The following is a 24,493-nucleotide window of genomic DNA, read 5'->3' as shown; positions in this document are numbered from 1 at the left end:
ACTCATCATCACTAGAGTCAGAATTTATGAAGCTCTGTTGCTCACAAGGTTGAAATACGGTATTACTGTATTCTGTTATAGTTTATTAAATAGTTTAGTAAACCATTTGATTCAGAATATTTTTTCTTGTTTTCCTCCTCTAAAAACTAGGTGCATCTTATGGTCAGGTGCGTCTTATAGAGCGAAAAATACGGTGTATATATATTTGCTTGGACTGGCTGTGAGTTGTTTTTTCTAAAATAAAACCTCGATATTCAGGTTTTATTGCAGTGTTGGCATTTTGCGATAAATAAGTGGGTTTTGGGTTGCAGTTTGGGCACTCGGTCTCTAAAAGGTTCGCCATCACTGCTATACAGTATATACACATTTATGGAAGATGTTAATAACCGATTCAGCATTATCACTGCTTCCATGGAGCCTAGCAGCTACCAGTGGAGCAGACAGAATACTACAAACCTTGCGTAGCCTAGCAACCATTCCTAAGAGAAGACTGTGTAATATCTGCTGGGCCTACTGACCACCACCATCAGACTACTCCCTGCAAGAATTCAACTGTTCTTCAGACTCCACAGTCTGCCATAGGCTTGGTGGGGAACACATGCTTCGCTTAACCAAGGAGTAAATCAGTCAAAATCTACCCAACTCAAGTCCTACTTGATTTGAACAATGGCTTCAGTAAGCTCAAATTGGGGATTGCTGGATATCAAAACATGGTCCTTACATCCCCATTAGGAAATAATTCCTTTTCCCTTTCACCCACAAAGAGCATGAATATATTTAAAAGATCTGTAAATGTACTTATGATCCCAAGTTGTTCTGTGTGTGAGCACCCCTGTGCATTGTTTCCTCAATTATTTGTGGAAACACTTTTGAGGCAGATAACACACATACATGATAGGAAAAGAAAACAATAGCTAGGGGACCGCCTCTGTATATTTTAAATATAGAAATACCATCTCCGACTCTTGCTTAATGCCTTTAGAGGTGTGTGCCAACTGGAAATTTAAAGTCAGATTTAGAATTTCATGCTTTTAAGAATTTTTCCAAACCTCTCATGACTTCTGATTACTCAACAAAACTCCCAATGGGAATGGCTTAGTGAAGCAAAGCAAGAACATCTTTTGGTTATTTTTAAGGTAGATCTGCACAAAAGGGAACAGCTCTACCTCGTATCTATTAAGGTATGCCTTTCATGCCTACAGGGCTGCTGTTGAAATCAAGGGCTGCAAGAAGTGTTATTTATTTATTATTTATTATTTTTATCTATCATCCCATTCCCGTAGGCTCCCAAGCACTTCATCCAGTAGACTGCAGGATCTTTGAGTGATCTTTTTGTAAGATAACTGGGCTAATGCTTCAGAAATTAGTATAGGGTTAAGGAATACTTAATCCCCCAGTCCCACTGCATGCCACGTAATCACACGACCCCGATCATTTATTATGAATTACTTTCTTGAATAGAAGTTGGCCACCATTTTTGCATTCACAATAAGTGTACAAAGGAGTCGTAAGGCTGAATGGTGTAGCATAATAACTAACAGCACAATCCTATACAGATCGATCCAGAAGTAGATCCTACTGCATTCAGTGGAACTTGCTTCCATTGGAAGCATGTATACAACAGCAGCCGAACAGGTGAATTTACAGTTCAGAAAGCTCAGATTCAAATCCTGCCTCTTCCATCAATTCAGTCAGTGGTCTTAGACCACGATAGTGTAATAAACTTCACATGTGAATGTATTAGAAGTACAAGTAGTGCTTTCTACAGAATATAGTGCATACGTTCAAATATCAGTCTTCACAGACATAGTAATCAAATGATAGTCTGGATGTATGAATGTTGGGTTTTTTTCAGTTAATGCAGGATGTAATAGTGTGATATGCAGAACACACTATAAAGGCAGGGAATGGTACAATTCATGACAGCTAAATAAACATGCCCCTAAGTGTCAATAGAATTTGGTTCTTTGATACATGTGAATATTAACATGCTTTCATAACCTTGTTGAGAACTGTACTTAAGAGCAGGTTTTTTTAATTAGTAAATGGTCAAGTGCAGGAAGAGCTGTTGATACCAAAAACAGTAACAATTATGGAAACATGTCTTTAAAATAAGCTTTAGAGTTCAGTTTAGTCATATTAAGAAGCATTTCACTCAAAACAATGTAATTTGGTACTCGCTTATCCAAAAGCCTTTGCGATTTGGATTTGTTTCTTAGCCCTTGAAATCAAACAGGCAAATAGGAATTGTACCTGGGGTAGATAATTGATGCATTCCAGATGTTTTGGATTATAATTTCCATAATCCCTCTCACTATCCATGCTTAACTGAGCAGCAACAGGTGTTTCAATCCAATACATCTAGAAGGCACCACATTACCTAGCCCTATAATATACTTTTACCATAAGCTTCACACATTTCAGATCAACCTGTCACATTAATGCCATTCTGCAAAATAAGACCAGTTTCTTGATTTTCTAAATATACCTACTTTCCCCTTTTCTCTTTATGACTGCCATATGCAAAGACACAAAACTGCAAAATGCAGGGGTGGAAAATATTCACAACTACCAAAGTACCTTTTCTAAACAGCTATTAAAGATAATATTTGTTTCCTTTGCTTCCTTTGTTCTCTGCAGTTTCCCTCTTTAAAAACATCACCAAGCACACGCACACACCAAAAAAGCAGGATCAGTGATGATAGCACATATAAAAAGGTATTGGTTCCAGACCTACCAGTGAAGTCTGTTTTACTATTATATTGGAAATATTATCTCCTGCCAGCCTGTAAAAAAGTAAAGGCCTGGCTGTGTAATTTCTGTTTTTTTCTCCTTTGCAGGCCATGGCTAGTTCTGCAAAGAGTGCCAGTGAGAAAAAATCTGGAGGAAAGGCCACACCTTCCCACTTCCTGTTCCAGCTGGCGGCAGCTTTGGACAACCCAACTATCAAGTCACTAGAGGTAAAGAAATAAACGGGTTTGGGGCGGGGGCGTGTGTGGATGCGACACTGTCTGCAACAGGGGTAGGCAGAAGGATCTGCAGAATCCCACAGTCCTGACCATTGCTCATGCTAAGAGGGGCTTCTGGGAGTTGAAGGTGCGATCATCTAGAGGAGCCAACCTACTGTCACTAAGACTGTCCCCTGGCTTTTGAAGCTTAAAGGAACAGAAAGAGATCTTGTTGCAAAAATGTCAGGTGAGAAGTGAGTCTATCACTTTTAAGGATTTGTACATTAAAGCATAAAACATCTATGGGGATGGCTTCAAAGAGAAATCAGCAGGAGTAAGCAACCTTCAAAAGTATTGCCTGTGAGCTCTCCTGCCTCACCACATCTCTAACCGGAAACACACAATTACAGTTAGCAGCACATGAAGTGGTAGTTCTGGGGACCATGTCTGAATCATAGAATGGTAGAATTGGAAGCAGCCAAGAAGGCCATCGGGTCCAACCTCCCACTGTTGCAGGACACCAGTTTACACCATCCCACTCAGATGGCTGTCCAGTTTCTTTTTGAATGTCCCTAATGTGGGACAGCCCACCACCTTTCCAGGCAATTGGTTCCACTGTCACATTGCTCTGACAGTGAGGAAATGTTTCCTGATAGCTAGCCTGAATTTGGTTTGTCACAACTTGAACTGATTATTTATTTATTTAGGAAGCTTCTATGCCACCCCATTCGCCGATTATTCCATGTCTTGCAGTCTAGCATGAGCAAGAAGAGGTTTTATTCTTCCTCTTTGTGACAGCCTTTGAGGTACTTACAGAGTGATATCATGTTCCCCTCAGTCTTCTCTTCTCAAGGCTGAACATGCCCAGTTCTCTCAGTCTCTCCTCACAGGGCAATGTTCCAAACACTGGATCATTTTTGTTGTCCTCTTCTGGACCCTTTTTAATTTTTCTGCATTTTTCTTAAATCTTGGTACCCAGATGACCTAGATGAGGTCTGATTAGAAAAGAGTATTGCGGAACTATTACTTCTCATGATTTAGAAGTAATACTAACATTACTTCCAATATTAAGTAATATGAATGCATCCAAAAATAGCATATGCCCTTTTTGCAACTGCATTGCATTGTTGGCTCATATTTACCCTGTTGTCCCCAATAACCCCAAGGTCTTGTTCCTTTTTACTTATTCTGAGCCAAGTTCTCTTATCTGGTCTCAATGAGGTCCTAGGTGGAGTACATGTCCCTATTGAATCTCATTCTGTTGCTTTCAGCCCAGCATTCAAGCTTATCCAGATTGCCTTGAATCTTCATTCTGTCTTCTAGGGCGTGCACTATTCCACCCAGTTTTGTATTGTCTGCACATCTGATTGTTTCTTTTACTTCCACATCTAAATCATTAATAAAGATGTTGAAGAGCACTGGGCCTAGAACTGAACTGAACACTAGTTACCTTTCTCCAGTTGAGAAGGTGCCATTGATAAGCACTCTTTGTGTCCAATTTAGCAGCAAATTTTAAATCCACCTGATAGTTTTTCTTTTTGCTAGTTTGCTTATCAGGATGTTGAAGGGCGCTATGTCAAAAGCTTTGCTTGAGAAAAAGTAGATGGACACAGACACTGTCTAGATCAGGGGTAAGTAGATTAAGTCAAGGTAGATTATGTCCACAGTGTTTCCACTGTTCATTTGAGAGGTTATCCAGTCCAAAAATTATATTGAATTAGTCTGACAGGATTTAGTTTTGATAAATCCATGTTAGCTTCTATTGATCACTGCATTTTCTTTGAGGTGCTTGCAGATTGATTAATAATTTACATCATAATTTTTCCAGGGATTGATGTCAGACTAACTGGTCTGTAGTCCCCAGGTTCATCTTTTTTCCCTTTTTTGAAAATGGGAATTATGGTAGCCCTTCTCCAGTCATTTGGCACTTCTCCTGTATTCAACAATACAACTGCCATTTACATAAGGCAGTATCTCCTTCCCTTTCCCCTGCAGAATTTCCAATTCAGCAAGTTGGAGCCAACGAAGATATGACTTCCCAACAAGTAGCCCCAAAACAAGAACTATTTCTGCTATAACTATTTGATCAGTTGCTTTCCCCCACCCTACCCCAATAAATTCCTTCAACAAATCCTTGCCCTTAAAAAGACTTATTCCAGAGATATTCTGTGCAGCTGATATTTTTCCTCAATTATTTAGGAATTATTTTTTATTTAAACGTCATTTTAATTGTTAACAATATGTACTTATTTATCTGGCCAGGGCAACTTCTTTTCTTTTCTTTTCTTTTCTTTTCTTTTCTTTTCTTTTCTTTTCTTTCATAACTTTTCTTTTATAACTTCTTTTATATCGTTTATATTTTTTATTTATTTTATATTATTAATTTTAATTTTATATTGTTATCTTATATTGTATTTTATTGTGTTGTAAGCTGCCCCGAGGCTTCGGCAAGGGGCGGCATAGAAATGTTCTAATAATGATGATGATGATGATGATGATGATGATGATGTTTTTCTTTCTCCATGTTTTGCCTTTGCTAGTTAACCAATTCCTACAATAGGGTTTGGCAGAAGGTAGATTGGCAAATGTTTTCGACTTCAGTCCCCAGAAATGTGGGGGGTAGAAATTTGAAATTTCTGGGGACCTACTTTCTGCCCACCCCTGCTCTAGAGGTGGTGAAAGGATGTTAGAAAGAGCCTGCGTTGTACTATCTCTCTACATGTTTTGATAAAAATGTGGTCTCTCAAATGGGTTGGAGTTTTGTTTGATTTGGCATGCTCGGTAGAGTTTAATCTTTCCTCTCTCATACTGGATGAAAATGTGTCTTGTGTGCATGTACAGCTGCTATTTGATGGAGAAGGGAAATCACTTCCTTTGGAAGCAGAAACTGTACAGCAGAAACTCTCTAGTGATGCAACTTAGCCAGCCTTATCCAAAACTTTTTCTGGACCCCAGGATGTTTAATTTCAAGCTCACCCTTAGTTACAATCTGGGAGCATTACTCTGCCCTGAAGAACTTCCATGAAGTGGCCAACATGACAGGCTCAGTTTGAATACAGAATCTGCACCTTTTCAGTCTGTAATGATTGTGACACCTGGTCTGTATTCTTACTTTGGCTCCATTCACTGAGTAACCATCTGTGTGTTCCCACAGTGGCATGAAGATGGGAAAGGCATTCTCCTCCACATGAAGCTGTATGAGGAAGAAATTCAGAAGCACCAAGAACTGTTTCCAGAACTCAAGAATCTGAAATCAGTTTCTGTGCTCCAGGCCTGGCTGGCAACCTATGGCTTTAAAGCAAGAACAATAAAGTAGGTTATCATGAATCAATTGTTGTATCTATCCCACAGTACAAAGGTAGAGCACACAGGAAAAGAGTTTGTTCTTGACATCTCAAGTTAAAAAATTGTTAAGGATATCAGCTGGAACTTCTGTCCAAGTCATTGGAGAGCCACTGCCTTACAGTCACCAGTCTATGATCTGACTTCACTGTGAAACAGCTTCATAAAAGTATAATCAGAGTGCTGCATGTTCCACTACTAATCAAGCAGCCTAACAATGCAAGGGAAGCAGAATAAGGTTGCTGGGATGTGGGGCTACAGCATGAGGAAGCTGTGGCAGCAGCCCCACGGCCCTTCCTTTGGATTCTCCTCCAACATCTCCCTGTGTTGAAGAACGCAATTGTAGGCTGCATAGCATACATTCCATACTCCTGACGCTAGATTGCTGACCATGGACATCAGTGGAGGACACGGTCTCATTGCCATGGCTGAAGATTCAACGGCCAGTCTGGTTGGCTTCTGCACAAGGAATTGGGTGTGGTGTCATCTTGTCCTCAGGCAGCAGAATCTCTTGGATAGATTGTGGCTTTGCTTCCACTGGCAGTGAAATTTTAACTTAAGAGCTGCAGGTCTAGAAAAGGCTACCAGCTGCTCCTTGCAGAGGGATTTAATTGCAGCAGATTTTGCTTTTTACCTGCAAGTCAGAATGCTTGCAGACAGGCAAAGACAGAGGGAAAGAGAAAAACTAGCCAGGAGGCTGCTGGGACCTAGCACATGGGACCAGAAATCTCCAGTAAATCACATCTCCTCTTCCTGTGTGCTCCTCAGCCTTCTTGTTCCTTTCCCACAAAATTGAATCTAATATGCTTCTGTTCCCACAGAACTGAATCTGACATACTTACTTTCCAGCATGCAGACTTCAAGAAGCTCACTCCCAGGACAGAGGAAGCAGAGGGCCCCAAAGCTGAAGTTTCCTTCATGCCAAAGCAGCCCAAGAAATCCAAGAAAAGAAAAAGCAGCCTTGATATCCCAGCGGCCCCATCTGCCATTCCAGGAGGTGCCCTGTCTCCAGAGTCTGCAGGTTTAGACAGTGAGTACAGAAGGAATCGGGTAGAGCTACAAGCTTGGTCTCCCTCAGCAGGGAGTGGTTTAGGAGAGGAGAGGTTGTCAGGTATTTTAATACCGTATTTTAATCCTACCGCAAATAATATTTTTATAATATTTAGGGTAGGAATTTATAGGTAGCAGAAAACGGAAGGATGATACTCCTTCTTATAGTGAGAATTTGGAAGTGAAGATAGCAATCAATTATGAGATACAAATGATACAGATGATGCTAGTGCTCAAGCGCCAGTCATGCAGGGTAGATACTTCTAGTCTTCAGCTCTGCAACCAAAAGCCATCTCTAAATCACAGCACTTGCTGTGTGCACTTATTTAGAAACCGTGCTTAAACCACCAATAGCTTTCACTCAGAGACATTTAAACATGGCCAGATTGGAAGTATAGGAGATTAGCTCTTCATCAATAGGCATAGGCAGAAGCATTTACAAGCATTACTGGTGCAGTAATAGAATGAACTTGCAAGTCTTGTGACTTGCTAAGGCAACTGCAAGAGAAGCCAGATGCAGTGGGGCAGACCATTCTTCCTTTGACTAAGGTATAATTTAAAATGGTATTACAGTCCTCATCTCACCAACAAGCCTCTGCACCTTAGAAGCAACATGTCTTTCAAAGTTTATTTCATCGTTCTAGGAAAGTCCCAGCGTCTGCGCCCTTTATACCAATATATCAACTATGACAACCCGGAGATGAACAATCCATCAGACAAGGAATGTGACCTGCTCCAGTGTGAAGCTCCTTCAACCCTCGAGAACAAGACAGGCCTCTTAGAACTGAAAATAACACCCATAGGTAACAAGTTGGGAACAAAGGGGGAGGTGTACATGGCCCTTTTGTCAAATCCGACACCATGACAAAGGTTGGAATGATCGGTTGGACATGACTTGGTGCTTCGCAGAAGCCATAAGAAATGAAATGAGATTAACTGTTCTTGGTACGGTGTCAACATGCCCTTCTCCCTTTTTAGTCGGAAGCTGCCAAGTGCAAATAGGTAGCTGCAGAGTAGAGGTAAAAAAGCCACTGGTCATCTAGCACTGTCTTTCCATATTCACACATAGGCAGGACAGTGGTTCATTTGGACCCTTTATTCTCTATTACAGTTGTAGAAGACAAAGGCAAAGAACTGAGAAGTCCAACAAGCACCACTTCAGGAGCTGTAGCAAAAGCAGAGGTCGACAAGTCTACACAGGTGGACATTGACAAGATGCTCAGTGTATGTGCAGCTCACCTAGTCCCACCACTGTCACCACAGCACAAGTAACAACATGTCACAGGATTCTTAGCTGTGCCCTGAAGAGGTAAGACCAGTAGGACTGGCTTGCTCCTCAAATTTGTATGAAGCACAGAAACAGATGTTTTCCTAGATGCTCCTTTTATTCCACCTGTGTGTATTTCTCAACTACTGTTCATTATATTCAGGTGTCGGTTGTTCACATTCATCTCATTTGCTTGTAAAGGGAAATTAGATGCTGGCACATGTAGACACAAAATACTTCCAGCAAAATAAAACTAGTTTCTCAGTTGTTCTAAAGAAAACCCAACAAACAGTTCATTGTTCTCAAAGCATCCAGACAGAGTGTTGTCCAGTGACTGGACATGCAATTGTTGGGACTCTGAGGCATTATGAATCCTCTTCATGAAAGAGAGATGGTAGGTCTATCTTGGTCAACTAAATGGAATCTCCAGATTCAGAGATACCACTCCTTGGTTTTCATATCAACTTGCAGATCCTGGTTTGCTTAAGAAAAGTGACAAGTGCTGCCTCCCACATGCTTGCCATTTCTGCTTTCAGTTACAGCAGGACCCCCTTATCCTGTGGGAATAGGTTCCAAGCCCTGGAGTGGATGCTTGAAGCCATGGATAGTAGCAAACACTACATTCATAAGGGTTAGGGACACAGAACCTCCATAAAAGTGGAAAACCCACAAATATCTCAAGAGACTTCATACCTACTGAGAGACAAAATACGTGAGGCTGGCTAGTAGTGGGAGCATGGTGTCCCCAAACAGAGTCCCTAGAGATATTTGTCGTTTTTCCACTGCTCAGAGGTCCTGCATCCCTGACTCCCACAAAGGTGGAGGACCGCAGTCAACCTTGGTGAAGTGGAATTGTGCTGAGTCACCAGTTATGAGATCCTGATATAATAATCCAGGCATGCTCCATTCCTGCATTGCTTCTTGACATTCAAACTCAGAAACTCAAAGTAAACCCCAAAATTGTCCTTGGTTTGGTTACTGGGTTGACCTTGGAAACTGTCAATTAACCAATCCAAGTTCTTATGTTTTTATGACCTCTCTGTATCATAGAGTAGCACTGTTGTATTTTACAACATAGGCCCAACCAAGCAACAGCTGTTCTGGGAAGGCAGAGCAAGAATGAAGTGCTGGGGGCAGTGGTGCTCTTTCCCCCACTTAAACCTGTGTAGATATTCACTCCAGCATGAGAAGGAAGCATACACAACCATCAAATAATTTAACAATAAAAATGAAAATAAAAAAGAGCATGGAGGCAGGAAATGCACTACTCTGCCACTGAAAGAAAATTAGTATATATGCAATCATATAATGGAGCTTCACTAGCTGATTCCACCGTCTCTCAATTTGTGCATTGCTCTTCAAGTGTGCCATCAACTAGTGTAAACACAACTGCATAATTCCTACTGAATTGCTAGGGAGAAAAGAACCCCATTTTCCAGGAAAAACAAGATCATGCTCCTCTATCATCAGTACTAAAGTACAGAGGAACTGCCAAGCTCTAACAGACCAAACAGTGCATAAATGAATAGAGCTGATGACTGAACAGGTCAGCAGTTTGATGTTTACATTAAACACTGAGGAAACAATGTAAACATTTTTAACCTTCTTGATAAATGGGTGGAATAGAAATCAATCAAATAAATTATAAACAAAAGTTAATACTTCTGTGCACTTGGGAGAAACTTGTAAAGGAACTTGAAGAACAAATTTGACCAAGAGTCTGCATTTTATAATCCTTTATAGCCTCCATAAATGAAATTGTGGAAATATACAGACAAGATGTTTTTAAAGGCTCAGCAATCAAAGAATGTTAGAAGCAGGACCCTCTAATACAGAAGGGTCAGATACCGTGTGCCCTGTACTTTTCCTTCATGATGATTTTTTTAACAAAGCTAAAAGAACTAGAAAGACCTAGAAAATATAGAGGTCTGTGGTCAGAATTTTCACCATAATTTCTGCTAAAAGGGAGATTTGATCAAGACTGAGCTACTGGGTGCTTTGTTTTAATTTCCCCTGTACCTTTTCATATAAACAGGTTGGTCGAAGAAGAGGCATATAGGGAGTAGAAACACAGCAGAGGGGAGTTTCATTCCTTCCTCCACTCCAATTTCCTTAGCCCTATGGCTAGGTGATTTCTGCTTTTTTGTATTTTTTCAAAAAGAAAGAAAATCCCATATTAGATTCCCATTGTCTCATTTAGTATGGCCCCCTTCCTTTCAGTGTTATTGCCAAAGCATTGTGAATTCTTCTATATTCCACATACAGAAGTTTGAAAGTCCACATACTAGGATTTAGGGTTTTCTGGTAGAAGACATGGTTGTATATTGTTCATACAATTGTACAAAACCAACATCTGTAGCTAGGATTAAGGATACAGCTGTTATGGTTAAAAATAACTTTAAAAGCTCAGAAGAGGAAAAATAGGGTCTTTTTCCTAGGAGCAGAATAAGCAGCTGATCTGGTTCTGCATTTTATCTGTACTTAAGTTTCTTTTCCATAGCAAGTTTCTCCTCCATTTACAAGACCACAAGAAAGGTTGCTTATTAATGCTTTATATTAATATATAGGATTAAAATCTAGTAGGAAAACAGAACAGGAAAACAATTTTTAAAATTCAAGTAACCACGTGTCATACAAAAGTTGGCTCCCCCCGACCCCTGGTTTCAGCCCAGTGAAAAGGAACTCGGAGATCTGGTAGCTGTGCATGAAGATCTGCTCTACAAGCATCACCAAGATTCCCACAAATGCAAAACAGAAGTGGAAGGGATAGGGAACATTCTCCAGTGTTTAGATTAAATCTATTTAGGGCACAATCAAATGCCCTCCACACTCAGTGCAAGTAAGCTTCTGAATTCAGAGGCTTACATGCATTCCATGTACAGTGCATGACATTGTGGCAGAAATTTCCAGTGCCCTGCACTTCACAGCCTGAATTTCATTTAGGCAGCCATTTTCAGTTATCTAGGTGAAGCACTGTAGAGAGGGAGGGAAGGAAGCTGTGGCACCACTTGAATAAGTGTAAGCCACTGGGCCCAAGTCTCTTTCCCTTTCCATCCCAGCATATCTTTTCTTCCTGAGGCCTATTTCTGACTCTGAAGAAGCAGCCAAAGCAATTTTTAAGCCACCAGGGGGGAGGGGGGCAGAGTCCCAGCTTCAAGGCAACAGAAACTCAGAGCTGGGGGTCCAGATACTTTTATAGTCTCCCAGGCAATGTCAGGAGTCCATAGGATTGTGCCCCATGCAAGCAAAACTAGGAAAAAACTAACTCTATTAGCAGTCAACTGAAGACAAAGGGATATTTATTTATTTTCTATGCAGCTTCATATCCCTTGACAAATTACATACCAAATTCATTAAACAGCTAGATGGCTCACATGACTTGTTTAAAATGTTCTTATATGTAAAATTGGATGTTTGCTTGACTTTTATGCTATCAAGCAGCTAAAAACAGCATCCTGAATTCTTGTATTTTATGTATAAGAGTTGATCCAAAGTAGTGGAGTTTGTAAGCACTGAGTATGACAGGAGAGAATGTAGAAAAAGAAGTGCAAAACATCTGCAGTCTCAGACATCTGTCAGGGAAGAGAAGCAGTAACATGTACAGAGAGCAGGTGAACTCAACACAGCAATCCAATGCTAGAAACAGGAAGAGAGAACAGCTTGCTTCAGGTTAATAGACTACATTTGAAACCAAGGTTAGATGGATGGAATCATATCTTTACCTTGTAAATCAAGTACAAAAAGAGTGCAGGAGACAGGTAACAGAATCCTCTCCCTTCCTATTGTTCTAGTGTTTCAAGTACTTTTCCTCTATTCCCAACTGGTTTCCAGTAACAGTATGAAAAATCTGGAGCAATTCACTGCACAGGTTAAGGCATGGGAGAGTTCAGCATCCTTCCCTCCTGACATCCTTCTTGACTGCTACAATAAGCCCCAGTACTTTATATGCAAACTGGGAGAATTAAAAATACAGGTGTGTAACACCTAGCTTAACTCTGAACTAGAAAGGCTACAATTTTTCCCTTTAATCCCGACAGAATGAATGTTAAGACTCTGGGCAGGTTTTTTAACACTAAGAATTCTAAGAGACAACTTGAGTTCCTCTCAGAACGTGGTAACTTTCTCTAGCACTCCATGCCACTGCATTGTTTTAAAACATCCATGAGTTGCCTGCAAAAGGGTAGACAATGGCAGAGACTCCACTCTTGTCTTAGCCACTGCTGAGTGCAAAGGGCAATTCAAGTTTTACGAGTAACACAGAATTCAGTAAGTTTATCTTTAAAATAGTAAGTTTAGCTAATGAGACGCATACCCACAATGTTTAAAACTCTTTTGAGCTTTAAAACCAGAAGCATAGTCCTTAGAGGTTTACCCACAAGTATAATTCCCCATTATTTTTCCTCCCGGCATGCCCACCCCAACAGGAAACAAAATGTGCAGAAATGGTTAAGATGGATACATTTCCAATTGTTCTGCTTTCCAAGGCTGTTTCTATTATAGGTTATTTCTCTGTAGTGCCTCACAAAGATTTTGATTGGCATCTGGCTCCTCAGTCATTACCTCTACAGTTTCCCAGTCCCCAGACCTGCTGGATTTTTTAATGGCATCTACTACACTTTGCATATAGAGGCCATCTTCAAAAGAAGCCGCCATTGCAACTGGCTTGGGATCCCAGGTTCGCTGGTCCTCCTGGTCCTGGAAAGAATGACGTAATGCTTGCACCAAGTATACCATCCCCTTAAGATACAGAAGGGGTATGTCTTTCAATCCTTTTTCCAAAAGCCCTGCATGAACATTCAAAGAGTCTGCAAACAGGAGTTCTTCCTGGGGAGCAGTGTTCTTCTGGCCATACAAATCTGTGCCACGTGCTATAAGACGTCCAGATGACCCAACAATCATGACCTCATGGACAAATGACCCGGGCATGTTAAAGTTCAAAGTCACTGTACTACAGATGCCTCCTGCCATCAGCATCTGAAAAAAGCAAAAGTCATCACTGGTGACATGGCGAATGCCGCTGATGGCAGAGTTTTGTTTCACAAAGGTTTTCAGCAACCCATGGACTTTCTCCGCCTTTCGGCTTGTCAGGTGAGTGAGGAGGTCTATGATGTAAGTCCCCATAGAGTGCAGCCCGCCCCCGCCCATCAGCTCATCGCAGATCCAGTTGTACTTGTGGCTGAGAAGGCTCCCCCAGTAAACTCGCACATCACAAACCAGAACATTGCCCACATAGTGCTCTTCTATTAACTGCTTCATTTTGATGAAAGCTGGTAGAAACCGCAGGACATTGCCTACAATGCTCATGAGTTTGGGATAATATCTGGCAGCTGTGACCATCCTGAAAGCATCCACAGAGGTAGCAGCTTTCTCACATATTACATTCTTTCCAATACCTGCAAACAAAGGATGTTTTAATTCAGATTGATAATACTCAATATTCCGTACAGCATCACTGTGTGTTATATTTTACAGACTATGTCTCTACCCTAAAAAGCTAAGAAAGGCAAAAGTAATAAGGGGTCAAATAAAAGTGAGTGTTTCCAAAGAAAAGAAAACACAGGGGTCTGGGATTTACTTGAGAGAACAAGATAGCTAAAAACTTTCAGCTGGGTATTGCAACCTTTAAGTGAACACCAAGCAGTAAACAAAGTCTTCAAAAATAGCCTAGGAAAACCAATTTTCTATTAACTGAAATATTACTTTACAACCATGCAGTATGGTTAAATAGTACCGTTTTATTCACATTGTAACATGTTTTCTCTTTCAAACAAATGCAGAAAATGACAACAGGCACTGCTGTGCTATTACTTTTTCAGAATGTTTGCAATAAACATTACACTTTTTTTCAAAATGGGAAGAAACAATTAGGGAACAGCAGAGCAGTTTATATTCTGCATGGTGATCCAATAGGCACTGTAAGTGGAGTCCTGTTTTGTTTTTTAAGATTACAAGCTGTGTGGAAAGCTTGGGCAGATTCTTATAACTTGCAAGTCACACATGCTGTTCTTTCTTCACAGCAGAACCAAAAAGGTTTCATCCCAACCAGGAAACAATGGTTATTGACTTTGATACAAGCTAGATGTTATGCCATGATATGAAATTGGGTTTCATATCCCATATTCCAAAGCTATGAATTGCAGTTTCCCAGTTTAAATGAAATAGGAAACTACCATTATGATGAAAGATTGAGCAGATTAATACATAATGATGGTTAATTCCTACATTGCTTGCCCTTGCAATTTCTGGATTAAATAAAGTGTGAGAGCCACACAATAATCATTTCTAATTTTAATTACTTGTTATTTCATTATGTGCAAACTGAGAAAATCCGCATTGATTATAGTTTAAATAACCCTGAATTAACTGAATAGTTGGCCATGGCTTGTTTTTGGTTTAATTCTGGATTGTTTAAATTATTCATAATTCATAAATTATCCAGAGTTTCCAGCATTGCATGTTATGAGATTCACTAATAGAGCATTCTTTGCCTAATTAAAAGGGAAATAAGCATGCAGCTCAAGCACTCCACTTATCCCCATTCCTTGGTTAAACCATCCAGGAACTGCCACCATGACATGGGATTCAGTCCCCTGGAATGGGGGCAATGAAGGAGTTGTGCATTTCCCCAAATGACCTTATTAAGCCAAAATATGATAATCCAAACCAGTCCCAAACATATACACATTTTGCTACTAGTAGAGAGAGTTTTCCCCTTTCTGTTATATTAAGAATGGAGGTGGACAACTTGTGGCCTTTCTTATACCGTAGGGCTTCAGTATTCCTCAGCAGTAGCCAGTGCAGCCAATGGTGAGGCATGATGGGAGTTACAAGCCAACAACAGAAGGGCCACAATCAAAGCCTTGATTTAAAAAAAAAACTCAGCAAGCTACTTCAGAAGTGTAATAATTAGAACATGAAACCATAAGAGAAATCTACAGCATTTCCCTTCTACTCTGGCTAAGTGACAGCAGTAGTTAAATGAGGAGCAGTTCTCAGCTGGGGTGGCACAGTGATCACCATGTACAGAAGAAAGCCACTCCACTTCTAAATATGCCATACTAAAATACCTAGAAGGTGGGAAACCATCTAGGTACTTGTAGTTGGAGTGTACTATAGTACTTGTAGTTAGGAGTGTACCACCAAATTGATATTGTTCCTTCTTCTCTCATAGGAAAGCTTTTTTTTTTTTTTTTGCTATTATGAAGGAGTAAGAAGGGCAGAGGGTGGAATCAAGCAATTGTTCTTTAACTCTCTGAAGTGGATCTGTTGTCCACTACTGGCTGTCCACTGCTGCCTCATGTAAAAACCAAGGAAGGAGAAATGCTGTGAAGTTTCTAAAGTTTTTGGCTTAAGGAAAGTTTAGGTGCCTTTCAGAAAACTCCAGGACAGGAGACAAAGTTATCTGGCACTGAATTGTTTAATACAGGGAACATCTACCCCAACAGGAGAAAGTAACTACTTGGGATGTGCAAAACTAATTTATATTAACATCACGTTCCTTACCTTAAGGTGCTATTTTAAATTCATTATGCCATGCCTGTAACCCTCATAAAAACATAAATACATCTCTGAGAAGATGACTGCCTTAAAAGGCACTTCATAACAAATAATCTGAGCTTATTTTATTTGCTTCCCACCTCCATACCGAATTCTTCAAAGACTGCCAGTGCAAGCTCACGTTTATATCACAAACAAGATGGCATAAATCTCTCTTTTTCAAGTTTTGCAGAGGAACTTGGTAGAACTGCATTGGGCCACATAAGTTATACTTGTTCTTATTCTCTCATGACTATAGCCAAAATCAGGAAAGTCCAGCTCACAGTATACTGCTTCTTAACCTAGTTCAGCACCGCAGTTTCAGGCAGATGTTTTTAGGAGGGGTCACTGTTATCATCCAGCCTGGAACTGTTTTCTGGCTAAATTTGGGGTTTGCTTTCTGATTCTGCGCTTTCTTTCTTTCATTTTATCCCAGTTAAATTATTTTAGTGTGTTATTAAAGTTCTTTCCCCATCCTTACGTTAAATGCAAATCTTTACATTTGCATTCTGACACACACCTTAATTTCTCTGCACACAAATATGATCATGGTTCTCCACTTTTCATTTTTTCATTCAATCTAAGGTTGAATACATTTCATGAGAAGTAGCACATTCTAAAACCATTGCTCATCTGAACCCTCCATAGTCTTCTTGTCAGCCTTTGCATACTTCTGGTTCTCAGGTGCTGGTTCAACTTTGCATCTCTTAAGCATTCTGGCTGTACTAGTTCAGCAATAGGCCAATGTATTATCAACCATTTCTAGCAATTCTTCAATAAGTTTAACAGTCAATCTACTTTTCTATTTATAATCTTAACAACGGGGATGACTGACAGCACTGTATGAAACCTTCATCTTTTCACTTTTGCACGATGTCCACAGTTGTCCTCCCCTCCCCAACCCAAGGATTAAATGTCATGATGTGAACTTTGTAGATATCCAGTGGCTGTGCTGACGAATTTTACAGTCCTTTGGGAGCTTTGGAAATATATAAATTTAATGTAATCACAAATACAGTAAGATTCCTCCTATTACCTCTCTAAAAATCATTGTTTCAGCAACCAACCATCCTGTACCAACTGTCCTTAAGAAAGAATGTAAACTCTCTTCAACAGATACTTTTAACTTCCTGCTTCCTTTGCATTGTGCTCCCAAACGGGATGAACCCTTGCCACACAAGTATTAAAAGGGAAATATGTACATAGACAAGCAATTACACTGTGTGCTCTTTCATCAAGTATTTAACGAGAACTTCCTTAATTATGCTATACAACAAAGAAAGAATAAGATAATAAGCCAGCAAACATCAAAAGCTTGCTTACAGGATCTTAAACAGCTTTCTCCTTCCATCAGCTCCTACAAAAAAAACCACACTGGGCAATCAGGTGTAGTAGCATTAACTTTGGCTGTCTGACAAAAGTCAAGGATCATTTCTACTTCCTTTTATTCCCCCCAGATTTTTTTACTATGTGATGCATGGTTAGGCAAATCCACCATCAGAAAAAAAATATTAAAATGAAATAAACCATTAAAAGAACAGAAATCTGCAGTCTATTATTTTTCACATATGTCTGACTAAAACAAAGTATTTATTGGGTCTAAGTATACTCCCCAAACAGTGTATCAACACAATTACCTACAGCAGGACAGAACATGTTTTAATCTACGTTATGTAATATAGTGTACTCATCAAGTCAGACTTAATTTTTCCACAATTCTATATTTACAAAACTATTGCTCCAAAATGAAGCATTCAATTGTATTATGACAATGATTAACAGCCATCATAGCTCAGTTGAGATCTACCCAGGAGGAAGTAAATTTTAAATAAAAGCCAGAACTTTCAACAACAAGAACATAGTACCTAGAGCTTTCACAGCAATTTGTCGTGTTAATGGTGGGGGAATATTGATGCAAACCAGATCAACATCCTGATGCAGCAAGATATCATCTGTCCGACTTGTGTAGAAGGAAATGTTCATTTCCTCAGCTAGTTGCCTTGCTTCCTCTTCAGTTTTCCCCCAGAGTGCCTCAATGGAGAAGCCTTCTGCTCTCAGCAAAGGTACCAACACCCGAGCTGAGCTGCCAGTCCCAAACACCCCCACACCTGGTAGCATTTTCATTTTGTGTTCTTTTCACAATTCAATTCCTGAGGGTGACATGCAGGCATAAAAACCAAGCTGATTCATCCATAGCTCCTAAAATGGAAAAAATAATGAATTAGCAAAAAGTACCTGCACTATCCATAGTCAACACAACTGTGGTGCAAGTATAGTTATTAAACATCCAACATCCAATACGGAAAAAACTTCTCATGTTAAGAATTATTTTCTGCATTTCTCATTCGTAACATCATACTTCTGCTGCACACATGCAATATAGTATGCCTGATTTACTGTAAATACCTACTGCTGCCTTTAAAAGAAATCCAAGCAAGTCTTCATTATTTTATTTATTTCATTTCTATACTGCCCAATAACCAAAGCTCTCTGGGCATTTCACAGAAATTAATCCAATACGAATATATTTGTATATAGATATGTTTGGCTGTTTGAATAAGCTGGCTAAATACAAAATGGCTTTATACACATGTAAGTTGTTCTTGTTTATTAGTAGACTGGAATAAGATGCCTTTGATACAGTGGATGAAATCTGAATTAATGGCTGTAGGTACTTTCAAGTTACCCAAGGGTATTTACCCAAGTTTCATTGTTGCCTGGAAGTGATAAAGTATACTAATGTCGAGAGAAGTTCCACAAATGCTCAAACTGAATATAGATTTATTGCTGATAGCCGTACTGCTTAACTTGGAAGCTGAACTTAATTTAAATGCTTGGAGATTTCTGTATTCATCTGTATAGGACTGCACCCTAAGTTAATATTCTTAGGGTGCAATCTTATACAGATTAATACAGAAAAGGCCTACCTTGGATAATATAAGTTTATTGTGTGTGGGCCATTTTCCACATCTTAGTTATCATAAAGCTTATTTGTTAACCTGCACAATGAATGGAAAATATATTTTTCTTTCAATACTCCTCCATGGGCAGTTTTGGAGTCAAATTATTTTGTGCCCCTTTCTGGCTGGATGGTGTTAGGGTCTAGGTATAGTCAAAACAAACTAATGGCTCTACCAGCATTCTTGGCAAAGGGAGAGGCTTAGAATGCAATGGCTTGGTGAGTTGCAGTTTAATCCCTATTCTTATTCCAAATTAACTTTATGGGAGAATCCAATTTTGAAAACAGAATCTTTTGAAAACAGACAGTCTTTTATGTTGAGACTATACTTTAGGTCAGCTAATAGGCTTGAACAATAAATCCCTACTATTTTCATATTGAAGATTAGATACTATTTATCATCTATTAACAGTAAATTCCACTTCAGCATTGTTGGAATTGATATATGGGCACATCAGCAATGGGTGCTTGAACCCCTCCTGCACTCTTGTCTATAAAAGCTTCTGGAAAATAGCAAAGTAAGGCTAGAGAATTGAACGGTATCATTTTGTTGCAAATAAAATGGTTTTAAAGAAGAAAAAAGGAGGAGAGGAAGAAGAAATGTTTACATTCTTAATCTTCCATATCCAAAATTCATGGGGATTATATATAATGGAAAGAGAGTGGATACTGAAATATTTTATGATGTATTTATGGATATAGATAGGAGTTGGACATGTTATTTGAGATTTTTATTTTTAATTACTATTACAACATATGTTATTTTTGTAGAGCTCTGTTTAATAGCATTATTTGGAAATCTTCATAAACGTAAAACTGACTTTCTCTTTGAAAAGTTAAGCAAACCAAACCAAAGTTAAATATAATAAATAAAAATGCTGATACATGCAAGGGTTCTGCTCGTATCTTTGTGGAGCAGTTTAGGGGAAAAAAGCTTATTTAAAAAGACTTCATATATTATTTTATAATGCAGTCCTTTATCTAGACAGATATAAAATGGCTGCGTGAAGAACACACAAGCAAACAAGATTCAGAAGATTTTCTTTTCGGTATCAAAAAGCACTAAAGGCCAAGCTGATACAGGCAAAAGAAACAGTGAAAAACAACAGTGTAACAGCAGTCATTCAAATGAAAGTTCAGTCAATGCCAGATTTCCCCATGTTTACAGTAAAGGTGATTAATATTGAAAAACACATCATACAAATATTACAAGATTAATACCACAGTTTGTTGTGGTGGTTAAAGTGAGGAGACCCAGGAGATCCAGGTTCTCACTCTGCCATGAAACTCTCTCAGTGATTCTGGGCCAGTCACAGACTCTCAACCCAACCTACCTCACTGGATTGTTCTCATGAGGACAAAATGGAACTGTGTATGAAGCCTTAGCCTCACAAGAAGATAAAGGGCGAGATATAAATGCCATGTAACAATCAGAATACTTTGTCTATTCCAAGCCCATGTTCTTCATGGTGGCACCTTTTAGCTGATTCCTCAACTCTCTCCACTGTTTTTTACATACTACTTTCTATCTCCATTCCTCACATATAGACCTCAGCCAAACTCATCCTTATAACTCATCCCCAGTTCATTTACCCATGTTTACACATCCCACACACTCATCATTTGACACTTATATCCTTCTGCTGCTGTTTATATTGAGGGTTAGAACTTATAGCTCCTGCCCAAACATAATACAATAATTAAATTAATATCATACACATGAAATCCATTGCAAAGTAACTCAAAAATGTGTGTGGGGGAGATTGTTGTACACTGATTCAGGCTGTTTAAAGGAAAGAGAATGCTTAAACATATCATTAAACCCCCCTTTTCTTTTTTCCTTTTCTTTTCTCTGTTTGCAAATGCACTCTAACAGCCCCCTACATCAGTCTCAGTTAACTCCAGCACAGTTAATCACAGCCTCCCACAGGACTGCCATTTATTGTTGCTGTGAATGGTCGCTACACACATTCCATAGAAATGTCACAGAGCACTTCCATTCTTCCCGAATGCCTGAAACACTGTCTTACATTCACATATACACCTGCTTCAACCATCTCACAAAGTAGATTCTGACCCACAATTGTTGATGCCACAATAATTCTATTAGCTTTTAAGGGGCTACAAGACTCCCCCTCCCTCCCTCCCTCACACACAGCCTGTGCTTTTTCAACACAAACTCTTCTTTCTTGTTCTATACAGAATAAACTGCACAGAACAATTTTCCTTGATAAAAGAGAACGAACATTTATTAGCACAATGAAAAGGACTGTGCTACAGAATGGCTGCAATTCAAAATGCATTTGGTGGCAGTTGTATGACAAAGCTATTAAGTCTTTTAATATGTCATAAGAATCTTGGTTGTTTTATCAGAATAGGTGAAACTGGGAGGGGTTGAAAGGGAAGCAAAGAAACAAAGGAGGGTGTCAATTCTATAACTGTTGTTACGATTCTACAACTACAGTTATGTGCATACACTGCATGCATTTATACACAGATATCGTATACATACACCCCTAGCAGGGTAACTGTTCGCACATACGATGAAATGGGAGGTTGTGGGTTCTCCCACACTAGAGACAAACATTCAAGGCGAAACTGGACAGCCAGCAGGCGGCTGGACCCGACAGTATTCGAGGCTCCTTCCATGGTTCCATGAAATGGACTCTCAGCCCTCGAAAGCTTCTATCACAATACGTCTGTTCGCTTCCTTTGGGGGCCCCAATACTCTTTGGTTTTGCAGCCGTGAAGTAACGCCGGCGACCCGCTCCCTCACCCTAAAAGCAACGAGGGATGCGCCTGGGTGTGTTTTCTGCAAAGGCTAACAGAACCCCGGCCCCGCAATAACAACTAGGGAGCGAGCCTCCATTTGGCCCCCCTCCCGACCACACCACACCGACTTGAGCGCCCCTTCAGGGAAACTCCCCTGCTCCAGACCACCTCCCAAGGCACCTCGCCCACTCTGGCCCCTCCCCACTTTCTCCGCATCCCCCTTTCTTCGCCTTTCAGGTTTACACACCTCACGTTCACGCTTGTCTCGGGTTCCTTCTTCTCCCGCCCCCTTCCTCGAGGGGAGGCGGGGGAAGACGCGAGGAGACGCAGACGGAGACGGAAGGCGGCGGCGAAAACGGAGCAGCGCTGCGCAGCCGCCCCGCGCCTTTCACCTCAGGCCTGCCTGCCGCAGGCCCTTCGCCTCGCGCGCGCCCGCCCGCTGGCCACACGTGCGCGCGCCACTGTCTCGCGGACGACGCGACGTGCCCCTGACCTCCGCTGCCTCCGCCACCCTCCGGCGGGAAGGGCACTTTGCGCATGCGCCGGGCAGGAGGGCGAGCGAGGCCTTTGACGGCGGCGGAGGCGGTTTTCTTATCCGCTGGGGAGGGAAGCTGGCCGGGAAAGCCGCCAGGGTTCGGAGGCTGTTTGCTGCCAGTAGCGAAAGCGGACGTGACACGCAGGTCCCAGTAAACCTGTCAGTCCTCAGGGTGCCACAAGACTATCTTGCCGCTCTCACGGCCCGAGCTACATTTCTCAATACACGTAGTGGCGATTCCGGATTGGATCCAGGGTTAGCCATAGTTCTCGTTCCTATCCTGCCAGAGGTTGGCCATCATCGTGGCTAAACAGTCTTCAGACGTGGCCACCCTGAATGCTAACATTGGCCGGGCTCCCATGATCAAAGGGTGGGGACGAAGAAGCCAGTTAGTAGTCTTTGCTACCTGGCCGTGTTTTCTGTACGTGAAATGTGTGAGAGAAGCAATCCGTTCAAAGTCATTTATTTCAGTGGGTCTCACTATTGAGAGGATGACAAAGTATTAAATTGGATGAAGATCAAAACAATAATAAACACCTAAAAGACAAAAACCTAAAATATTTGGGTCATACAACAAGACATGAAAAATACAGGCTGTTGCAGCTGATTATATAAGGTTAAACAAATGGGAAAAGAAGTATAGGAAGATGTGTTGGCAGAAAAACCTTAAAGAATGGGTAGGAGGCAATAACCTAGAGGTTGGATTCAGACACAGGGAGGGGGGCATGATTTGCCTAATTAGCCTCGCAGAGTTCAAACATTGTTCTCTAGTTGTGGTTTCAATGCCACCCCTCCAAGTTCAGAAAGCAAGGGCAACTGCAAGCAGTGAGGGCAATTATGCAAAGGTTAGAGATTACATTGTAAGAGATTTCCTGAGCAAAAGCATTTTGTCATATATACTCTATGTGGAGTATTTCTCCACCATCCCAGCCTGTCTCTAGCCTGTGGTGATTTAGCCACCCAATTCTGATTGAGAGACTCGTGTAGGTCAGTTCTTTCCTGCAGGCTCTGTCACTGCCTTGCCTCCCAGGTACCCTATTGCTTAGTAAATCCTTGCTTAATCCATCTCACACAAGTCAACATGTGGTTTGCTCTGCATGGGTTCTGTTCTATTTCCTGCTTTGTTAAAGTACAAGGATTTCTTCTTAAAACCTCTAAAATTAATGAATAGAATCCATGTTGGGCATCATTTTGACAATATTACTTAACATATGTATGCTTGCATACTGTACTAGGTATTAGAAAAGGCACATATGCAGCCAGAAATGTGTTAATGTGTTTTAAGATGGGGTTTTATCTGATGTAATTTGGTTTGGAAGCCGTCCCGAGGCTTTCGCGAATGGGGCGGCATATAAATGTTCCAAATAAATAAATAAATAAATTGCTGCCTGATACTGTACTTTTATTTCATTGTACCATCCTGGGACTTTTACTGAAGGATGGTAGATAAAATCTATAAATAAATGTTGCTTTTCAAAATTCTCTGCCAGTAATGTGCTGCATAATGCTCAGCATGAACACCACATTTTCCTTTCCTTGAATTAAATTCAATTTTTTCCTCATGTTTATACCCAGTATGTCTTGTTGCAGATACTGGGGACAAACAATTTCTATATGTCACCTGGCTGGAATTAAAAAGACATTTGTCTCCAAACCCAGGAAAAGAAACTGCAACAACAATATGTACATTTGCACTTTCTTAACTTTATTATAAAGAATATAAGATTTTATAAGTTCTTCAAATTCTTGATGCATCTTGTGGAACCTCCTGAAGGTGAACCCCCTAAAGGACCCATATTTTAACTCCTTACCTATAAATCCAGGTGCAGCAGGTCAAGGGAAAGGGAGTGTGAGAAAGGCAGAAACCTGTTTTCTTCTAAGGCCAGCTTAGATTCAACAGAGAGAAATTTCTCAGCTCTAATATAAGCTACCAATTTAGCCTGCACCATCAATTTACCGTATTTTTCGCTCTATAAGATGCACCTGACCATAAGACGCACCTAGTTTTTAGAGGAGGGATCCATGGAAAGCTTCCTGATAATCACAGGCACATTCCCCATCACTTCCCCATGGGCTTCATTAAA

At 40.4% G+C, this 24,493-nt stretch overlaps 2 protein-coding genes across 3 annotated transcripts; one reads left to right on the top strand and one right to left on the bottom strand.

Moving 5' to 3' along the window:
• The first annotated feature begins 1,611 nt into the window (after window positions 1-1,611).
• On the top strand, window positions 1,612-8,922 carry CUNH16orf86 (chromosome unknown C16orf86 homolog). The gene is made up of 6 exons (XM_044419861.1): window positions 1,612-1,635; window positions 2,841-2,960; window positions 6,103-6,260; window positions 7,112-7,320; window positions 7,985-8,143; window positions 8,452-8,922. The coding sequence occupies exons 1-6, from the start codon at window positions 1,612-1,614 to the stop codon at window positions 8,610-8,612; spliced, it is 831 nt and encodes a 276-aa protein (XP_044275796.1). The 3' UTR covers window positions 8,613-8,922.
• Window positions 8,923-10,328: 1,406 nt separating this feature from the next.
• Window positions 10,329-22,254, bottom strand: GFOD2 (glucose-fructose oxidoreductase domain containing 2). 2 transcript variants are annotated; one of them, XM_044419834.1, is made up of 3 exons: window positions 22,122-22,254; window positions 18,009-18,342; window positions 10,329-14,000 (listed from the first exon to the last, which is right to left on the bottom strand). In XM_044419834.1, the coding sequence occupies exons 2-3, from the start codon at window positions 18,265-18,267 to the stop codon at window positions 13,102-13,104; spliced, it is 1,158 nt and encodes a 385-aa protein (XP_044275769.1). In that variant the 5' UTR covers window positions 18,268-18,342; window positions 22,122-22,254; the 3' UTR covers window positions 10,329-13,101. The 2 variants fall into 2 exon arrangements, with proteins under 2 accessions (XP_044275769.1, XP_044275770.1); XM_044419835.1 differs by lacking the exon at window positions 22,122-22,254 and adding an exon at window positions 17,467-17,500 and having other exon boundaries at window positions 18,009-18,079.
• Window positions 22,255-24,493: the final 2,239 nt, after the last annotated feature.

This window comes from Varanus komodoensis, unplaced genomic scaffold (assembly GCF_004798865.1).
Source record: "Varanus komodoensis strain SLA01 unplaced genomic scaffold, ASM479886v1 scaffold109, whole genome shotgun sequence".
Classification (NCBI taxonomy): Eukaryota; Metazoa; Chordata; class Lepidosauria; order Squamata; family Varanidae; genus Varanus; species Varanus komodoensis.
The sequence above is the reverse complement of the archived record's forward strand: the minus strand, read 5'-3'. Positions and strand labels throughout refer to the sequence as shown.